Genomic DNA, 14611 nt, shown 5'->3' with positions numbered 1-14611 from the left:
GGGTGGGGCAGCGGGAGGTTGTTGCTTACAGATCAAACACAATGAGTCTGTTGTAGTACACCATAACACATGGAAAATGGGTACATCCTAACAGTTTTCTCCAAGACCTCAGATGTGTGCGTAAGTGTGTGTGGTTTTTATAACTAAATAGGCGGTAGTGTTTTTTGTGTACTTTCTTGAGACAGTGTTTTTATGTATTTTATTTATTTAATTTTAAGATGTCTAAAATTGTCATTGTGTTCACTGATATACTGGTTTAAATGATTGGTCACTTGTTACCAAAACTTGTAAGTATTCTAATTATACTACTTAAAGACTCAGTAGGAATACAATTTTAGCCTGTTTTTCAGCACTGTGAAGAGCTTAATAGCTTTAGTGTAACTGTTTGTCATGCAAAAGGGGTATGGACTTTTTTTTCTTTTCTTTTTTTGTGAATGCATGAGGAATGTTATGTATTTTACATCAGTGCTTTCCAACCTTTTTGACTCTCATGCTTCCCATTATCCACAACAATACTCAAAGGCACTGTCATATATCTGATTGGTTTCCGCATCTGCTGTAATATCAGTTTTGTTCTCAAAACTTTTTTTTTTAATGTGCAGAATCTGGGACTGTTCATAGATTTAAATAAGTAGAAAAAGTCATTATAATTATAATTTAAATTAAATTTTAGAATTCCACAATTTGAAGAATGTTGAAGTGAATTTAGAAGATTTTTCCGGTTGTTTGTTTTATTTTATAGTGATGAGTATAAAAAACAAAACAAATTAAGTATGTGTATTCTGTATAAAAATGGCTATGATGTTTTAAGTTAAAAAAAATGTTTAGGTATAGAAAACTAAACTTTTAAAATTAGGCTACCTCATAGGTTCTTCAAAGGAAACCTATATTAATTTGTTTTTCTCGATTTAGATTTTTTTTTTTTAGATTTTCAAATAGTTATATCTCTGCCAAATATTGTCCTGTCCTAACAAACCATACATCAATGCTTATTTATTCAGCTTTCAGATGATGTATAAATCTCTACTTTAAAAAAACTGACCCTTATGACTGGTTTTGTGGTCCAGGGTCATATATAAAGTAATGAACGTTACATGCATAAAAAAAAAACAAAGTATATAGTATAGGAGATTAGGTCTGCACGATATTGGGAAAAAATGACATTGCGATATTTTTTTTCTGCGATATATATTGCGATATGAAATCTAATCTAATTTTTTCTTACAAACAAAAATTGGGTGAGCACACTTACATTCTCATTTTAAATGATTTAAACATCGACACCATCGTGTCAATTGATTAATATGCGCGAGGAAGAGAAAGCAAGACAGCGCTCCTGTTGTTTGAAGATGGTGAGCGTGCGGCCGGGTCTCGCTCTCTCTCTCTCTGCCCTGTTAAACTGACAGGACTTAAAAACACATGCAAATGATAAACTTTCACTCTATGATGGTTAAGCTGTGCAGCTGGCCTGTACAGTTAATGAATTACGGATCAACTACGACAGCCTACATCACACATCCTGCGATGTGACTATCGTGGATTCGTACATCGCGATATCGATGCTTAAACGACACATCGTGGAACCCTATAGGAGATATACAGTCCATGTGATCTTTGTCATCATTATGAATTGTATACATGCATGTTATTTCCAAACTGATGTCAGTTTCTCTTTTTGTTGCAGGTGCCCTTCTCGATGTGTCAGCCTCTGACCGCAGCCAGTTTCTGGCATGGATTAGTCTCTAATATCTAATAGTCATCTCGTCGTTGTTTTCAGCTTTAATTTCTCAATTGCCCTTTACACTAATTCTCGGAGTGGTTGTGACCCAGTTTCACCCCCTTCACTGCAGGCCTTCCTGAACCCTGAGCACCAGCAGCTGTGTCCTGCCTCGACTTCCTGTCCTTGGCCGTGCAAGGCTAATCTCGTCTACTCCCCTACCCCCCCACATACACAAACACACACTTAATCGTCTTCCTGACACACTGCGGGCCGAGAGCGCTTCAGATCCTGCTTCCTGGTGCAGCCCAGCACTATGACCTCCATGTCCAGTCTGTTCTCCTTCACCAGCCCGGCGGTGAAGCGGTTGCTGGGCTGGAAGCAGGGCGACGAGGAGGAAAAATGGGCGGAAAAGGCTGTGGACGCCCTGGTGAAGAAGCTGAAGAAGAAAAAGGGCGCCATGGAGGACTTAGAGAAGGCCCTAAGCAGCCCCGGACAGCCCAGTAAATGTGTGACCATCCCACGGTCGCTGGACGGGCGGCTGCAGGTGTCCCACAGGAAGGGCCTGCCTCACGTCATCTACTGCCGCGTGTGGCGCTGGCCTGACCTGCAGTCCCATCACGAGCTCAAACCCCTCGATGTGTGCGAGTATCCATTCGGTTCCAAACAGAAAGAAGTGTGTATCAACCCATATCACTACAAACGAGTTGAAAGTCCTGGTAAGTCAATACTGATGTGTTTATTTTACTTCTCATGACAGATTATTTACAACAAATGTTTTTCATATTAAGAATTTTCTTGGCACATTTATGGATAAGTGATAAAAGAACACTACAGGGTAATTAAAGTGAAAACTATAAAAGTATTTTTATTACTTTAAATGAAATAAACGTGATCAGGAATAAAAAAAAAAATTTAAATTATTTTATTTTGGCTAGTTGCCAAAGCAACATTTCTCATTTTATTATTTATTTATTTATTAATTATTTACTTGATGTACTAAAATTACTGAAATAATTCAAACTAAAATAAAAATAATAATAATATAGACATATTTAAAAATATATAATAATAATAAAAACTGCATAAAAATTACTAAAATTTAAATAAAATGTAAAATACACAATTAATTGTAAAACAGTAACAGTATTTCAGTAATACTAAAATAACACCTTGTACACTACTGTTTCTAATTTGTTGGTATTTTTTCGTTAATATCTTATGTTCACTAAAGCTGCATTTATTTGATCACAAATACAGTAAAAACAGTAATATTATGAAATGTTATTACTATTTAAAATGTTTAATATATTTTAAAATTAAATTTTACACACCCACTGCTCCAGGTGTGTGTTCACGGCTGTGTGTGTGCACTTTGGATGGGTTAAATGCAGAGCACGAATTCTGAGTATGGGTCACCATACTTGGCTGAATGTCACGTCATTTTCATTTGAAATTTTATTTATTCTTGAATATAACTATACATTTTTCAACAAAGAATCTCCAAATCCCCAAATTTTCAAATGTGTAGTGTTTTTTTTCAACCAGTATATCACCAGTCTTAGCAGTTAAATATTTTTTGTTGAATCATGTTAAAACTCATTTGATCAATCACACATTAAATCCTAATCAGCTGATTTCATTTCTCTGCCAGAGCAGTGTTCTTCCGATAAGCTGTTGTTGATGGCCAGCAAACAAAAACAGACAAAATAACAGTGGATTGGTAAATGCATGTCCCCTGTGAGGATATGTGGCCTATTATTTCCTTTGCATATCCAGCAGTATAGACCGTGTTGACTTGTCAGATATCCTTTGCCCCCAGAGGCCTTCTGATCTCCGCAACCTCTGTAGCCCTCTGCTAAGATTGAGATGTGCACTGTATTGAGATTTTCAAGGGCAGATATCACATGTATCTCAGGAGAGAGAACACATTTCTGTTGAAGCCGGAAAACTGATCTGAAGTGCCTTAGCCATATTACCTTGGAGCCAGAGTCGGCCAACCAACACACAGATGTTAAGGATGCAGGATTCTATTTTTCTGCCATGAATACAAAATCAGAATCATGTTTAAAATCCTGTTATCTTTTCTCAGTGCTTCCTCCGGTGTTGGTGCCACGACACAGCGAGTTCAACCCTCAGCACAGTCTGTTGGTGCAGTTTCGCAACCTGAGTCACAATGAGCCTCACATGCCTCTCAACGCCACCTTCCCAGAGTCCTTCCAGCAGCACAGCGGAGGAAGCTCCTTCCCCATCTCTCCAAACTCGCCTTACCCTCCGTCTCCCGCCAGCAGCGGCACCTACCCCAACTCTCCTGCAAGCTCTGGGCCATCCAGCCCCTTCCAGCTGCCAGGTACACACAACACCTCTCGTTAGAGCTGCACCATTAATCATTAAAAGATCATCACAACCTTGATTCAAACACCCATGCCATCCAATTTTTAAATGATAACGATTCGCCCGTGTCTATTAAACCTTTGGAAAAGATTATATTGGAAAATTCAAATCTGAGTTTGCTTTGCTGCTCACACAGAGAGAGCATGTTTAGATAAGAAACAGCTTCACAAATAATCTTTCCAGCTGCACAGTATTATTTTTGTCTTGCATTCATATTATCACAGAAATACTGGGATGAAAATTTATAGTACAGATATAAACTTTCCTGTCTATGATAGCGATCAAAATAGAGCAAATGCCCTATTGAAAGTAACTGGCGCTTTAAATAACATTTATGTTGGTTACATTGTTTCGCTACGATGTGGCAAAAAGTGGCTTTTGAAAATTAATTTGTCATTGAATCATTCATTCGAGAGGTTCGTTTAAAAACACTGATTCATCCAGTAATGAAACAAGTTAAGTATTTATGAGTGAGTCATTGAATAATTCATTCAAACCACTTAATTTATTTCTTTTATTTTTTCAAAATTTTTATATTAAAAATTGTTGTATTAAATATTATATTGTAAATGCATATACATTAAATCATTTAATAATTCATTAACATTTCTTAAACCCTTAGCAATAACATTTTGTTATACATTATTTTGTTTAATTTAGTATCTTGGGAGAATCTTGGCAGTATCTTGATCTCTATTTGAGACACACAAAAATTGTGATTCTCAATTTATCCAGAATCGTGCAGCTCTACCACTCATGATATTGATAGATCTTTTGGGATGTTTTTGCCAGTGGCAAACTGATGTGTTGATTTTCTTTGCTGCTGCGATTGCAAACGGATGTGTGACACTGAATGATAAACCTGTGATATGACGGTGAGTTGTGCAGTGGCTATTGCTGTCTGTAAACAATGGAAATGCCAGCTAAGCAGCACACTAAAGCCTGGTGACTTCAGTCCTGCTGCTGGGTGCCCATCACTTGGCACCGGCCCGCGCTCCCTCTATTCTGTATTGAGTGATTTGCTGATGCCTGCATCTGTAGGCTGGGTGCACTCAGGCAGAAGCACAGCAAATGTTTTATAGCACTGTAGGTTAGAACTAAAGCTGGTTTTATTCATAGAAATTGCTTGATTCATCACAGCTTCAGATCTGCCTCAGTGATTAAAGTGATGGAAGCACTTGAAGCTTTGACATTTACATTGTGAAAGAATAACTGTTTTACAATATGAGCTGCTTTTTGTGTCGGCTAATCACTAGTGCAGTCCCAACAGCATCAACAATTCAATATTTAAACACTACCATGAAAAAGTTTGACACTTTTATTCAGCGAGGATGAATACAACTTTTCAAAAATGACCGTAAAGATGTTAATAATTTTACAATAGATTTTTATTTCCTTTTTAGTAAAAACAATCCTGAAAAAATGTACTGCAGTTTCCACAACAAATTGTCCTAATTTCTAAGTTACTTTGGATAAAAGCTTTTGCTAAATTACTAAATGAAAATATAAAGCAGCACAACTGTTTTCAACATCGATAATTATTAAATAAAATGCTGAAAATTCAATGTTGCCATCACAGAAATAAATTACAATTGTTAATGTATTCATAAAAACAGTAAGTTGTAATAATATTATACAATAATACTGTAACAAAATGTAACTTTTTGATCAAATAACTGCAGCCTTGGTAATCATAAGAGACATTTTCAAAAACATGAAATCTTACCAACCCCAGACTTTGAGTGATGATAATGATTCATTCAGATTCCAAAGGAAATACAGCATAATTTAGTTCCATTGTTCAATAAAAAAAAAACTCATCTTTTATGACTGATACACCAGACAAGCAATCTGACAACGATCTTCTCCTTTACCTTCATTGAATTTGTCTGGAATTTTAACTTAATTAGCTTTTTTAAAATACTTCTTGCATTAGATAATGTCTTCCAATTTAAAAAAAAATAAAAAAATTTTAGAGGCAGAGGTGCTTTTATTTTTATTTTATTTATTTTGTTATTAGCCATAAACTGTTAACGGAAGAGATTGCGTTCAAATATATTTTGCGGTTCAGTTGGCTTTTTAGTGGTTAAACAAATACCGTATTTTCCGGACTGCAAGTCGCACCTTTTTTCATAGTTTGGCTGGTCCTGCGAATTATAGTCAGGTGCGACTTATTTATCAAAATGAATTTGACATGAACAAAGAGAAATGAATCAAGGGAAAACATTACCGTCTTCAGCCGAGAGAGGACGCTCTATGCTGCTCAGTGCTCCTGTAGTCTACCCCTGAAAACATAGAGCACCCTCTCGAGGCTGTAGACGGTAATGTTTTCTCTTGGTTCTTTGTTTCTAAATAAATGCGACTTATAGTCCAGTGCGACTTATGTTTTTTCCTCGTCATGACGTATTTTTGGACTGATGCGACTTATACTTAGGTGCGACTTATAGTACGAAAAATACGGTACTTTAAAGTACCAAAAACTAAAGTACTAAAGCAATATATGTGTCCAAATAATACTCATCCCTGACACATATTTAAACTAGCCCAGATTATACTGTCAAAAAAAAGAAGCCTGCTTTAAATAGCTGTTTCCACATCATGAATATCTGTATTGTACAGAGGTGGGTGTTTGATGTAAGGGATTCATGAAATCTGACACTAAAAGGTTTCCATAAGATGCGAAGCAGCTTCCTGTAACGAATCATCAGAATTCAGGCTCTAGAGGATTCCAGTGGTAGCCCATATGTTTGCAGCAGGCCTCATTGTCTGACTGCTATCTCTCTGTGGTGTCTCTTTACCAGCTGATACCCCTCCTCCTGCCTACATGCCTCCAGATGAACAGATGGGACAGGACGGGTCTCAGTCCATGGAGACTGGCAGCAGCAGCTTGGTACCTCAGAATATGCCCAGAGGGGGTAAGAAACTATTAACGTCCTATTCAGAAGTGATCCAGGTGTGATGACAAAGAACATAAAAACTCCATCAAATCTGAGTATTTTGTCATGTAGCTTGTTCATTACAGAAGTATGCATGTCTGTCTATGGCATGTTTCATTGAAGTAATATTGACCTATATTGACAATGGCCTTGCAGAAACAAACTTGACTACAGCCATAAAGCCACCCAGTTAAACAGGGAATGAAATATAAGAGGTTAAAATTCACAACAGTCCAAAATCCAATTGCGATTTTAATTTTTAAATATAGTAATTAACACAAATTTATCTGTGGAGTGATTTTTCACAGCATATTAAAGTGTTTTGAATTTTGTGATTTTAACTAACAAAATAAATTGAAAGCTTGATATAAAAGTAAAACAATGCAAAGCTCATTGCAACTGGTGCACGACAGGCATGCTACAAATTATTAACAGAAAACAGCACGGACTAAAATATCGATCTTAAGATTTAAGAATTGATATTGGTTCATCAAAATGAGAACCCATTTAAGTCAAGAAAACAAATTTTGTCAACCCAGGCCTAAAAATCAGTGTAGTAAAATGACAAACAACAGTTCACTCTTTGTACAAATCAGATGAAATGACTCGTTTTTCATCAGAAGTTTTCATTGCAGTGTTTCCCACAGAATTAGATTCTATTTGTGATGGTGTGGTGTTTGGTGACAGGGGAAGGGGGGGGGGATTAAGTTAAATATATCATAAATATATATATATATATATGTATCTCATAAATATGTCATATATTTTTAGTGACAAGTACACATTTCCATTGCCAACACTTGGTGTCAGATACCTTAAAGGGATAATTCACCCAAAAATGAAAATTCTGTCATCGTTTACTCACCCTCAAGTTGTTCCAAACTTGTATGAGTTTCTTTGTTCTGTTGAACACAAAGGAAGATATTTGGAAGAATGACAGAATCAAACAGATCTCGGTCCCCATTGACTTCCATAGTAGGAAAAAATATATACTATGGTAGTCAATGGGGACCGAGATCTGTTTGGTTAAAAACATTCTTCCAAATATCTTCCTTTGTGTTCAGCAGAACAAAGAAACTCATACAGGTTTGGAACAACTTGAGGGTGAGTAAACGATGATAGAATTTTCATTTTTGGGTGAACTATCCCTTTAAAGACATTGCTATTGCTATGCCATTGCTACACTTTCTATGCTATGACTGCTCCACAGACTTCTTGTTGCAAATTTTGCTCAACACACACACTCAAACACAGGCTCACACACTCAAACATTCAATAAGACTCACACACACACACTCACACACACAGACTCAGACACACACACCAAACTGGACCTGGAGGTGGACACACACAGACTCTGACATACACACACACACACACACAAACCTGGAGACTGAGGTGGACAAAAACCAACACACACCAACCTGAACCTGGAGATAATAATAATATAATGTATAGTCTGGTGGCTGTGATATATATACACCTACCAACGTCCGTTGCCATGATTTTTGGAATGACTGATCGTGAGAGGAAAAAAATGACGTTTTAGTCGCATAACATTTCACAATAGTTGTTTATCGATATTTAGAAGAAAAAAAACACCAAAGTTTTGCGCGAGTCTGTAATGGAAACGCGACAGCGCTTAACATAGACTAACTTCTCAGAGTTATGTTGAGCAACAGTGTTCATTACTAACCATTCAACTCTGGATTGATTCTGGAATCTTCGCTGGGGGAATAAGCATTAAGCACCGGCAACAATCCGTCCTCTTAACTAACGCATGCGCATGTTTTGATTCAGATCGTGTTCGAAGAGCTGGGGCTAGTCGTGCATGCCTCCGTTGTCAGTTTGTGAGAGGGAGGGAGCAAGCAGCGCGCAGCTTTACAATAAAATACAATTGTACCCATATTAAATAGTTAAAAAATCTGAATCAATCCGTGGCGGTCAGCGCTGATATTGTGGCGGGCCGCCACAAATTAATGAATGTATGGGAAACCCTGCATTGTAGCAACCTGGTACTTTGAAAACACAAGTTTGTTTTTGCGGCAGACCGAAATAAAACCTGTGCATGGCAATTGGGTCAAGCCAGACAGTCCAATTAGAGGTCACAACACTGAGAAAGCTTTTTTTAAGGCAAAGTCACAGTAACACCCTCTGTAGTTAAAAACAGTGTCATCATGACTGAGCCTGAGTTTCTAACACATTGCCTGTTGTGATCTTTAAATCCTTTTGGCCAGGTAGCCCCCTCTAATCTCTCCAGAATGTTTATCTAGCTGATGTGGTGAAGCATCTGAGCAAGTTGAAACAATAGATGGCTTCGGCTCAAGGTCTTGTTTTATTTTCCTCTTTCAGATGTGCAGCCAGTGGAGTATGAGGAGCCCAGTCACTGGTGCTCTATTGTCTACTATGAGTTGAATAATCGTGTGGGAGAGGCTTACCACGCTTCCTCCACCAGCGTGCTAGTTGATGGATTCACTGACCCATCCAACAACAAGAACCGCTTCTGCCTGGGCCTGCTCTCCAACGTCAATCGTAACTCCACTATTGAAAACACTCGTCGCCACATTGGCAAAGGTATGCATGTGGTTATTATGCACGAAGATCTTGTACACACAACTGTGCTTTGTCACTCAGTCCTGAAAACCTAGTGGGAGGTGACTTTAACCTTCTGCAAAGCAGTGATCTTATCATTAAAAGGTCAGTTCATCGAAAAATTATTATTATGTCATTAATAACTCACCCTCATGTCGTTCCAAACCCGTGAGACATCCATTTATATTCGGGAAACAGTTTAAGATATTTTAGATTTAGTCCGAGAGCTCTCAGTCCCTCCATTGAAACTGCGTGTACAGTCTACTGTCCATGTCCAGAAAGGTAAGAAAAACATCATCACAGTAGTCCATGTGACATCAGAGGGTCAGTTAGAATTTTTTGAAGCATCGAAAATACATTTTGGTCCAAAAATATAAAAAAAACTACGACTTTATTCAGCATTTTCTTCTCTTCCATGTCTGTTGTGAGAGAGAGTTCAAAACAAAGCAGTTTGTGATATCCGGTTCATGAACGAATCATTCGATGTAACCGGATTTTTTGGACAAGTTCACCAAATCGAACTGAATCGTTTTAAACGATTCGGGTCTTCAATATGCATTGACTTAAGCTGTTAACTTGTTTAATGTGGCTGACACTCCCTCTGAGTTCAAACAAACCAATATCCCGGAGTAATTCATTTACTCAAACAGTACACTGACTGAACTGCTGTGAAGAGAGAACTGAAGAGAGAACTGAAGATGAACGCAGAGCCGAGCCAGATTACGAACGAACGATTGACTCATTCTCGAGTCAAGAACTGTTTCTGTCGGAGGCGTCCGATTCGAGAACCGAGGAGCTGATGATACTGCGCATGTGTGATTCAGTGTGAAGCAGACTGACACACAGAGCGTCTGAACCAAAAGATTCTTTTGGTGATTGATTCTGAACTGATTCTTTGATAGTGTTATGAGCGAAACCGAAGCCTTGAATTAAGGGCAATCATCGCCAATGATGCCATTACGTAGAGCGCAAAAAACCAGTGAACCGTTTTCTTCAACCAGTTTATTGAATCGAACTGTCCGAAAGAACATCTAAGTATAAGTCGCATCAGTCCAAAAATACGCCATTACGAGGAAAAAAAAACATATAAGTCGCACTGGACTATAAGTCGCATTTATTTAGAACCAAGAACCAAGATAAAACATTACCGTCTACAGCCGCGAGAGGGTGCTCTGTGTTTTCAGTGGTACACAACAAAAGCACTGAGCAGCACAGAGCGCCCTCTCACGGCTGTAGACGGTAATGTTTTCTCTTGGTTCATTTCTCTTGATTCATGTCAAATTAATTTTGATAGATAAGTCGCACCTGACTATAAGTCGCAGGACCAGCAAAACTATGAAAAAAGTGCGACTTATAGTCCGGAAAATACGGTACTGGTGATCCGAAAACCGATGAGTCAATCTTTTGTTCATTATCTGGCTCGGCTCGGTGTTCATCTTCAGTTCTCTCTTCACAGCAGTTCAGTCAGTGTACTGTTTGAGTAAATGAATTACTCCTGGATATTGGTTTGTTTGAACTCAGAGGGAGTTTCAGCCACATTAAAAAAGTTAACAGCTTAAGTCATTTGTGGATTAATGCGTATTGGAGACGCGAACCGTTTAAAACGATTCAGTTCGATTTGGTGAATTGGTTCAAAAGATCCGGTTACAGCGAATGATCCGTCGCGAACCGGATATCACAAACTGCTTTGTTTTGAACTCTCTCCCAACAGACACAGGAGAGAAGATAATGCTGAATAAAATCGTAGTTTTTGATATTTTTGGACCAAAATGTATTTTCGATGCTTTAAAAATTTTTTAACTGACTCTGATGTCACATGGACTACTTTGATGATGTTTTTCTTACCTTTCTGGACATGGACAGTATACCGTACACACAGTTTCAATGGAGGGACTGAGAGCTCTCGAACTAAATCTAAAATATCTTAAACTGTGTCCAGAATATAAACAGATGTCTCACGGGTTTGGAACGACATGAGGGTGAGTTATTAATGACATAATTATGAGTTTTCGATGAACTAAACCTTTAACTAAAGGTTTTGACTTTTTTTTTTTTTATTTATTATTATTTTCTTATTTAAATATAGACTATTAGGTTAAACATTAGGTGGAAAAACTAATCAAACATTAGAAATGTTGCCTTGTCAAGTAACTGAGGTTGAAGTTCTAGAATTACTAACTGATCTTATCTTAACTTGAAAAAAAATTCAAACATTTAGAAATATTTTTTACAAAATGAATTAATAATAATACAAAAAAGTAAACTAAAATGCAAGTAAAAAATAACTAAATATCTAAAAACAAGTTATTCAGAATATTATTAAAAAGTATAATAGTGTATAAATAATACTAAAATAACATAGTGGCAAAGGTTTGTCAGCACGAAAACCAATAATGTCAACCTTAACCCTGTTTAAGGCCCGTTCACACCAAAAAAACAACTGTACTGATAACTATATGGCATATGCACACCATCTGAGAATAATTGTCTAATGGTGTAATATATGCTGTTATAATTTTTTTTTTATTTTGTTTGTGTTTTTGCCAATTTAAATGCTTGTGATCTTTAAATTCGGGTGGATTCGGATTGTTTTTAGCTTTCAGATGGATAAAAAATTTTTGAAAGTTATTTGAAAGATATTGTTCCTCTGGTTATAGGTGTGATGTAGACTTCCCTATTGTCATACAATTAGATTATTACATTTTATAATAAATATTATAGTTTTTGTCCTCTGTGTACATGGGCTTTTAAAAGCAAGGCACTTTTTCCCATCAGTTTTTAGATGATTCATGTTGGCATGATCTGGTTTATTAATAGAGACAATTATGTTAATATTACAATGATTAGCAATGAATCATCTCCACACCTAAAAAGTTAAATGTGACCCTGGACCACAAAACCAGTATTAAGTGTTCATTTTTCACAATTTAGATTTATATATCATCTGAAAGCTGAATAAATAAGCTTTCCATTGATGTATGGTTTATGATCAGACGATATTTGGCCGATGTACAACAATTTAAAATACAAATACTGAGAAAATCACCCTTAAAGTTGTCCAGATGAATTCTTATGAAGGCTTGTTACTAATTAAAAATTTAGTTTTGAGTGAGTGAGTGAAGTGAAGTGACATTCAGCCAAGTATGGTGACCCATACTCAGAATTTCTGCTCTGCATTTAACCCATCCGAAGTGCACACACACAGAGCAGTGAACACACACACACACACACTGTGAGCACACACCCGGAGCAGTGGGCAGCCATTTATGCTGCGGCGCCCGGGGAGCAGTTGGGGGTTCGATGCCTTGCCCAAGGGCACCTAAGTCGTGGTATTGAAGGTGGAGAGAGAACTGTACATGCACTCCCCCCACCCACAATTCCTGCCGGCCCGGGACTCGAACTCACAACCTTTCGATTGGGAGTCCGACTCTAACCATTAGGCCACGACTTCCCTAATTAAAAATTTAGTTTTGATATATTAACAGTAGGAAATGTACTAAATATCTTCATTGAACATGATCTTAACATCCTAATGATATTTGGCATAAAAGAAAAATCTATAATTTTTACCTATACAATGGTTTTTAAGCTATTGCTAAAAATAAATATAACCCAGAGACTTAAGACTGCTTTTATGCTCCAGGGTCAAAATTTTCTCAAAGTGAACATGTTTGTTTACAATGGTGGATCACTGTTGGACTGTATTATGATTCATTATTGAAATAAATCACAGGAAGACCATCTTTTTCTAATCTTGCACAGAATGTGCAGATTTTATAAAGCCAAATGTTAATTATTTAGCATTTTACTCTATAATAGAATATTTCGGAAAAACATTTACGACGATCTCTTCTTCCTCAGGTGTCCACCTGTATTACGTTGGAGGAGAAGTGTATGCAGAGTGTCTGAGTGACACCAGCATTTTTGTCCAGAGTCGAAACTGTAATTACCATCATGGCTTCCACCCCACAACCGTCTGTAAAATCCCCAGTGGCTGCAGCCTCAAGATCTTCAACAACCAAGAATTTGCTCAGCTGCTAGCTCAGTCGGTCAACCACGGATTCGAGGCCGTCTACGAGCTCACCAAGATGTGCACCATCCGCATGAGCTTTGTAAAGGTACGAGTATCACCACTGATGAGCAGTTCACAGATGGTTATTTACCAACCTCTTACAATAATTTACTTTTGTTTTTTAGGGTTGGGGTGCGGAGTATCACAGACAAGATGTGACGAGCACCCCTTGCTGGATAGAAGTGCATCTTCACGGTCCCCTCCAATGGCTGGATAAAGTCCTAACACAAATGGGTTCTCCTCTGAACCCCATCTCTTCTGTCTCATAATGATGGGCCCTGCTGGGCTGGGAGGATCTTTTAATTTTTTATTATTATTTTTTTTTATCTTCACTTTTGAAAGAAAAGGAGATCTTAAGGGGTGAACTGTTTACACTACCTGCAGAAGGGCGACCGGATCCTGCGGCAGTCAGAACCAGAAGAATGAACTTGGGCTACAAGCACATCTAGCCGAGGAAAATTCTAGGCAGTGACACAAAATGGACTAACTACTTCTTTAGCAATTGCCTTCCTGTTTGTATGTTTATTTGTTTTTTGCATACAATTGTTTTAAAATGATGCTTGTATGAATGACTTTCTCTAACAGTAGGTAATCTAGTAGATGAAACTGACATGCTTTCATGCATCTCTACTTCACTTTACACCAGTTGATAATGGCAATTTTCTAGTTCTATGAGAATCTTTTTAATTTCTATGCTGTCTAATCCCTGTTATTCACAAGGCATATTTTCCTTTATATGTTTACTGTTAACTGACTCATTACACACGTTTCCTTTTTATAACATCTGTTGCCTTAAGGCAAATCAAAGTTACTGCTTTTAAATAAAGTTCTTTTATCTGAAAAATCGTGCTCATTTGATTTATGATGACAAACGAAACGTGTGAGCCTTATGGACTGAGA

At 37.4% G+C, this 14611-nt stretch overlaps 1 protein-coding gene across 1 annotated transcript; it reads left to right on the top strand.

The window, feature by feature from the left end:
- Window positions 1-1668: 1668 nt before the first annotated feature.
- LOC132109439 (mothers against decapentaplegic homolog 5-like) lies at window positions 1669-14555 on the top strand. The gene is made up of 6 exons (XM_059515502.1): window positions 1669-2436; window positions 3810-4067; window positions 6913-7026; window positions 9400-9621; window positions 13501-13757; window positions 13837-14555. The coding sequence occupies exons 1-6, from the start codon at window positions 2034-2036 to the stop codon at window positions 13978-13980; spliced, it is 1398 nt and encodes a 465-aa protein (XP_059371485.1). The 5' UTR covers window positions 1669-2033; the 3' UTR covers window positions 13981-14555.
- The last annotated feature ends 56 nt before the right edge of the window (window positions 14556-14611 follow it).

This window comes from Carassius carassius, chromosome 29 (genome assembly GCF_963082965.1).
Source record: "Carassius carassius chromosome 29, fCarCar2.1, whole genome shotgun sequence".
In the NCBI taxonomy this organism is placed as follows: domain Eukaryota; kingdom Metazoa; phylum Chordata; class Actinopteri; order Cypriniformes; family Cyprinidae; genus Carassius; species Carassius carassius.
This window is presented reverse-complemented; position numbering and strand designations above follow the sequence as displayed.

Coding starts and splice junctions, on each gene's coding strand:
- LOC132109439 (XM_059515502.1), top strand. CDS start 2,034: ATGACCTCCATGTCCAGTCTGTTCTCCTTCACCAGCCCGGCGGTGAAG. Junction 7,027..9,399: donor TCAGAATATGCCCAGAGGGG/GTAAGAAACTAT, acceptor TTCCTCTTTCAG/ATGTGCAGCCAGTGGAGTAT. Junction 13,758..13,836: donor TCCGCATGAGCTTTGTAAAG/GTACGAGTATCA, acceptor TTTGTTTTTTAG/GGTTGGGGTGCGGAGTATCA.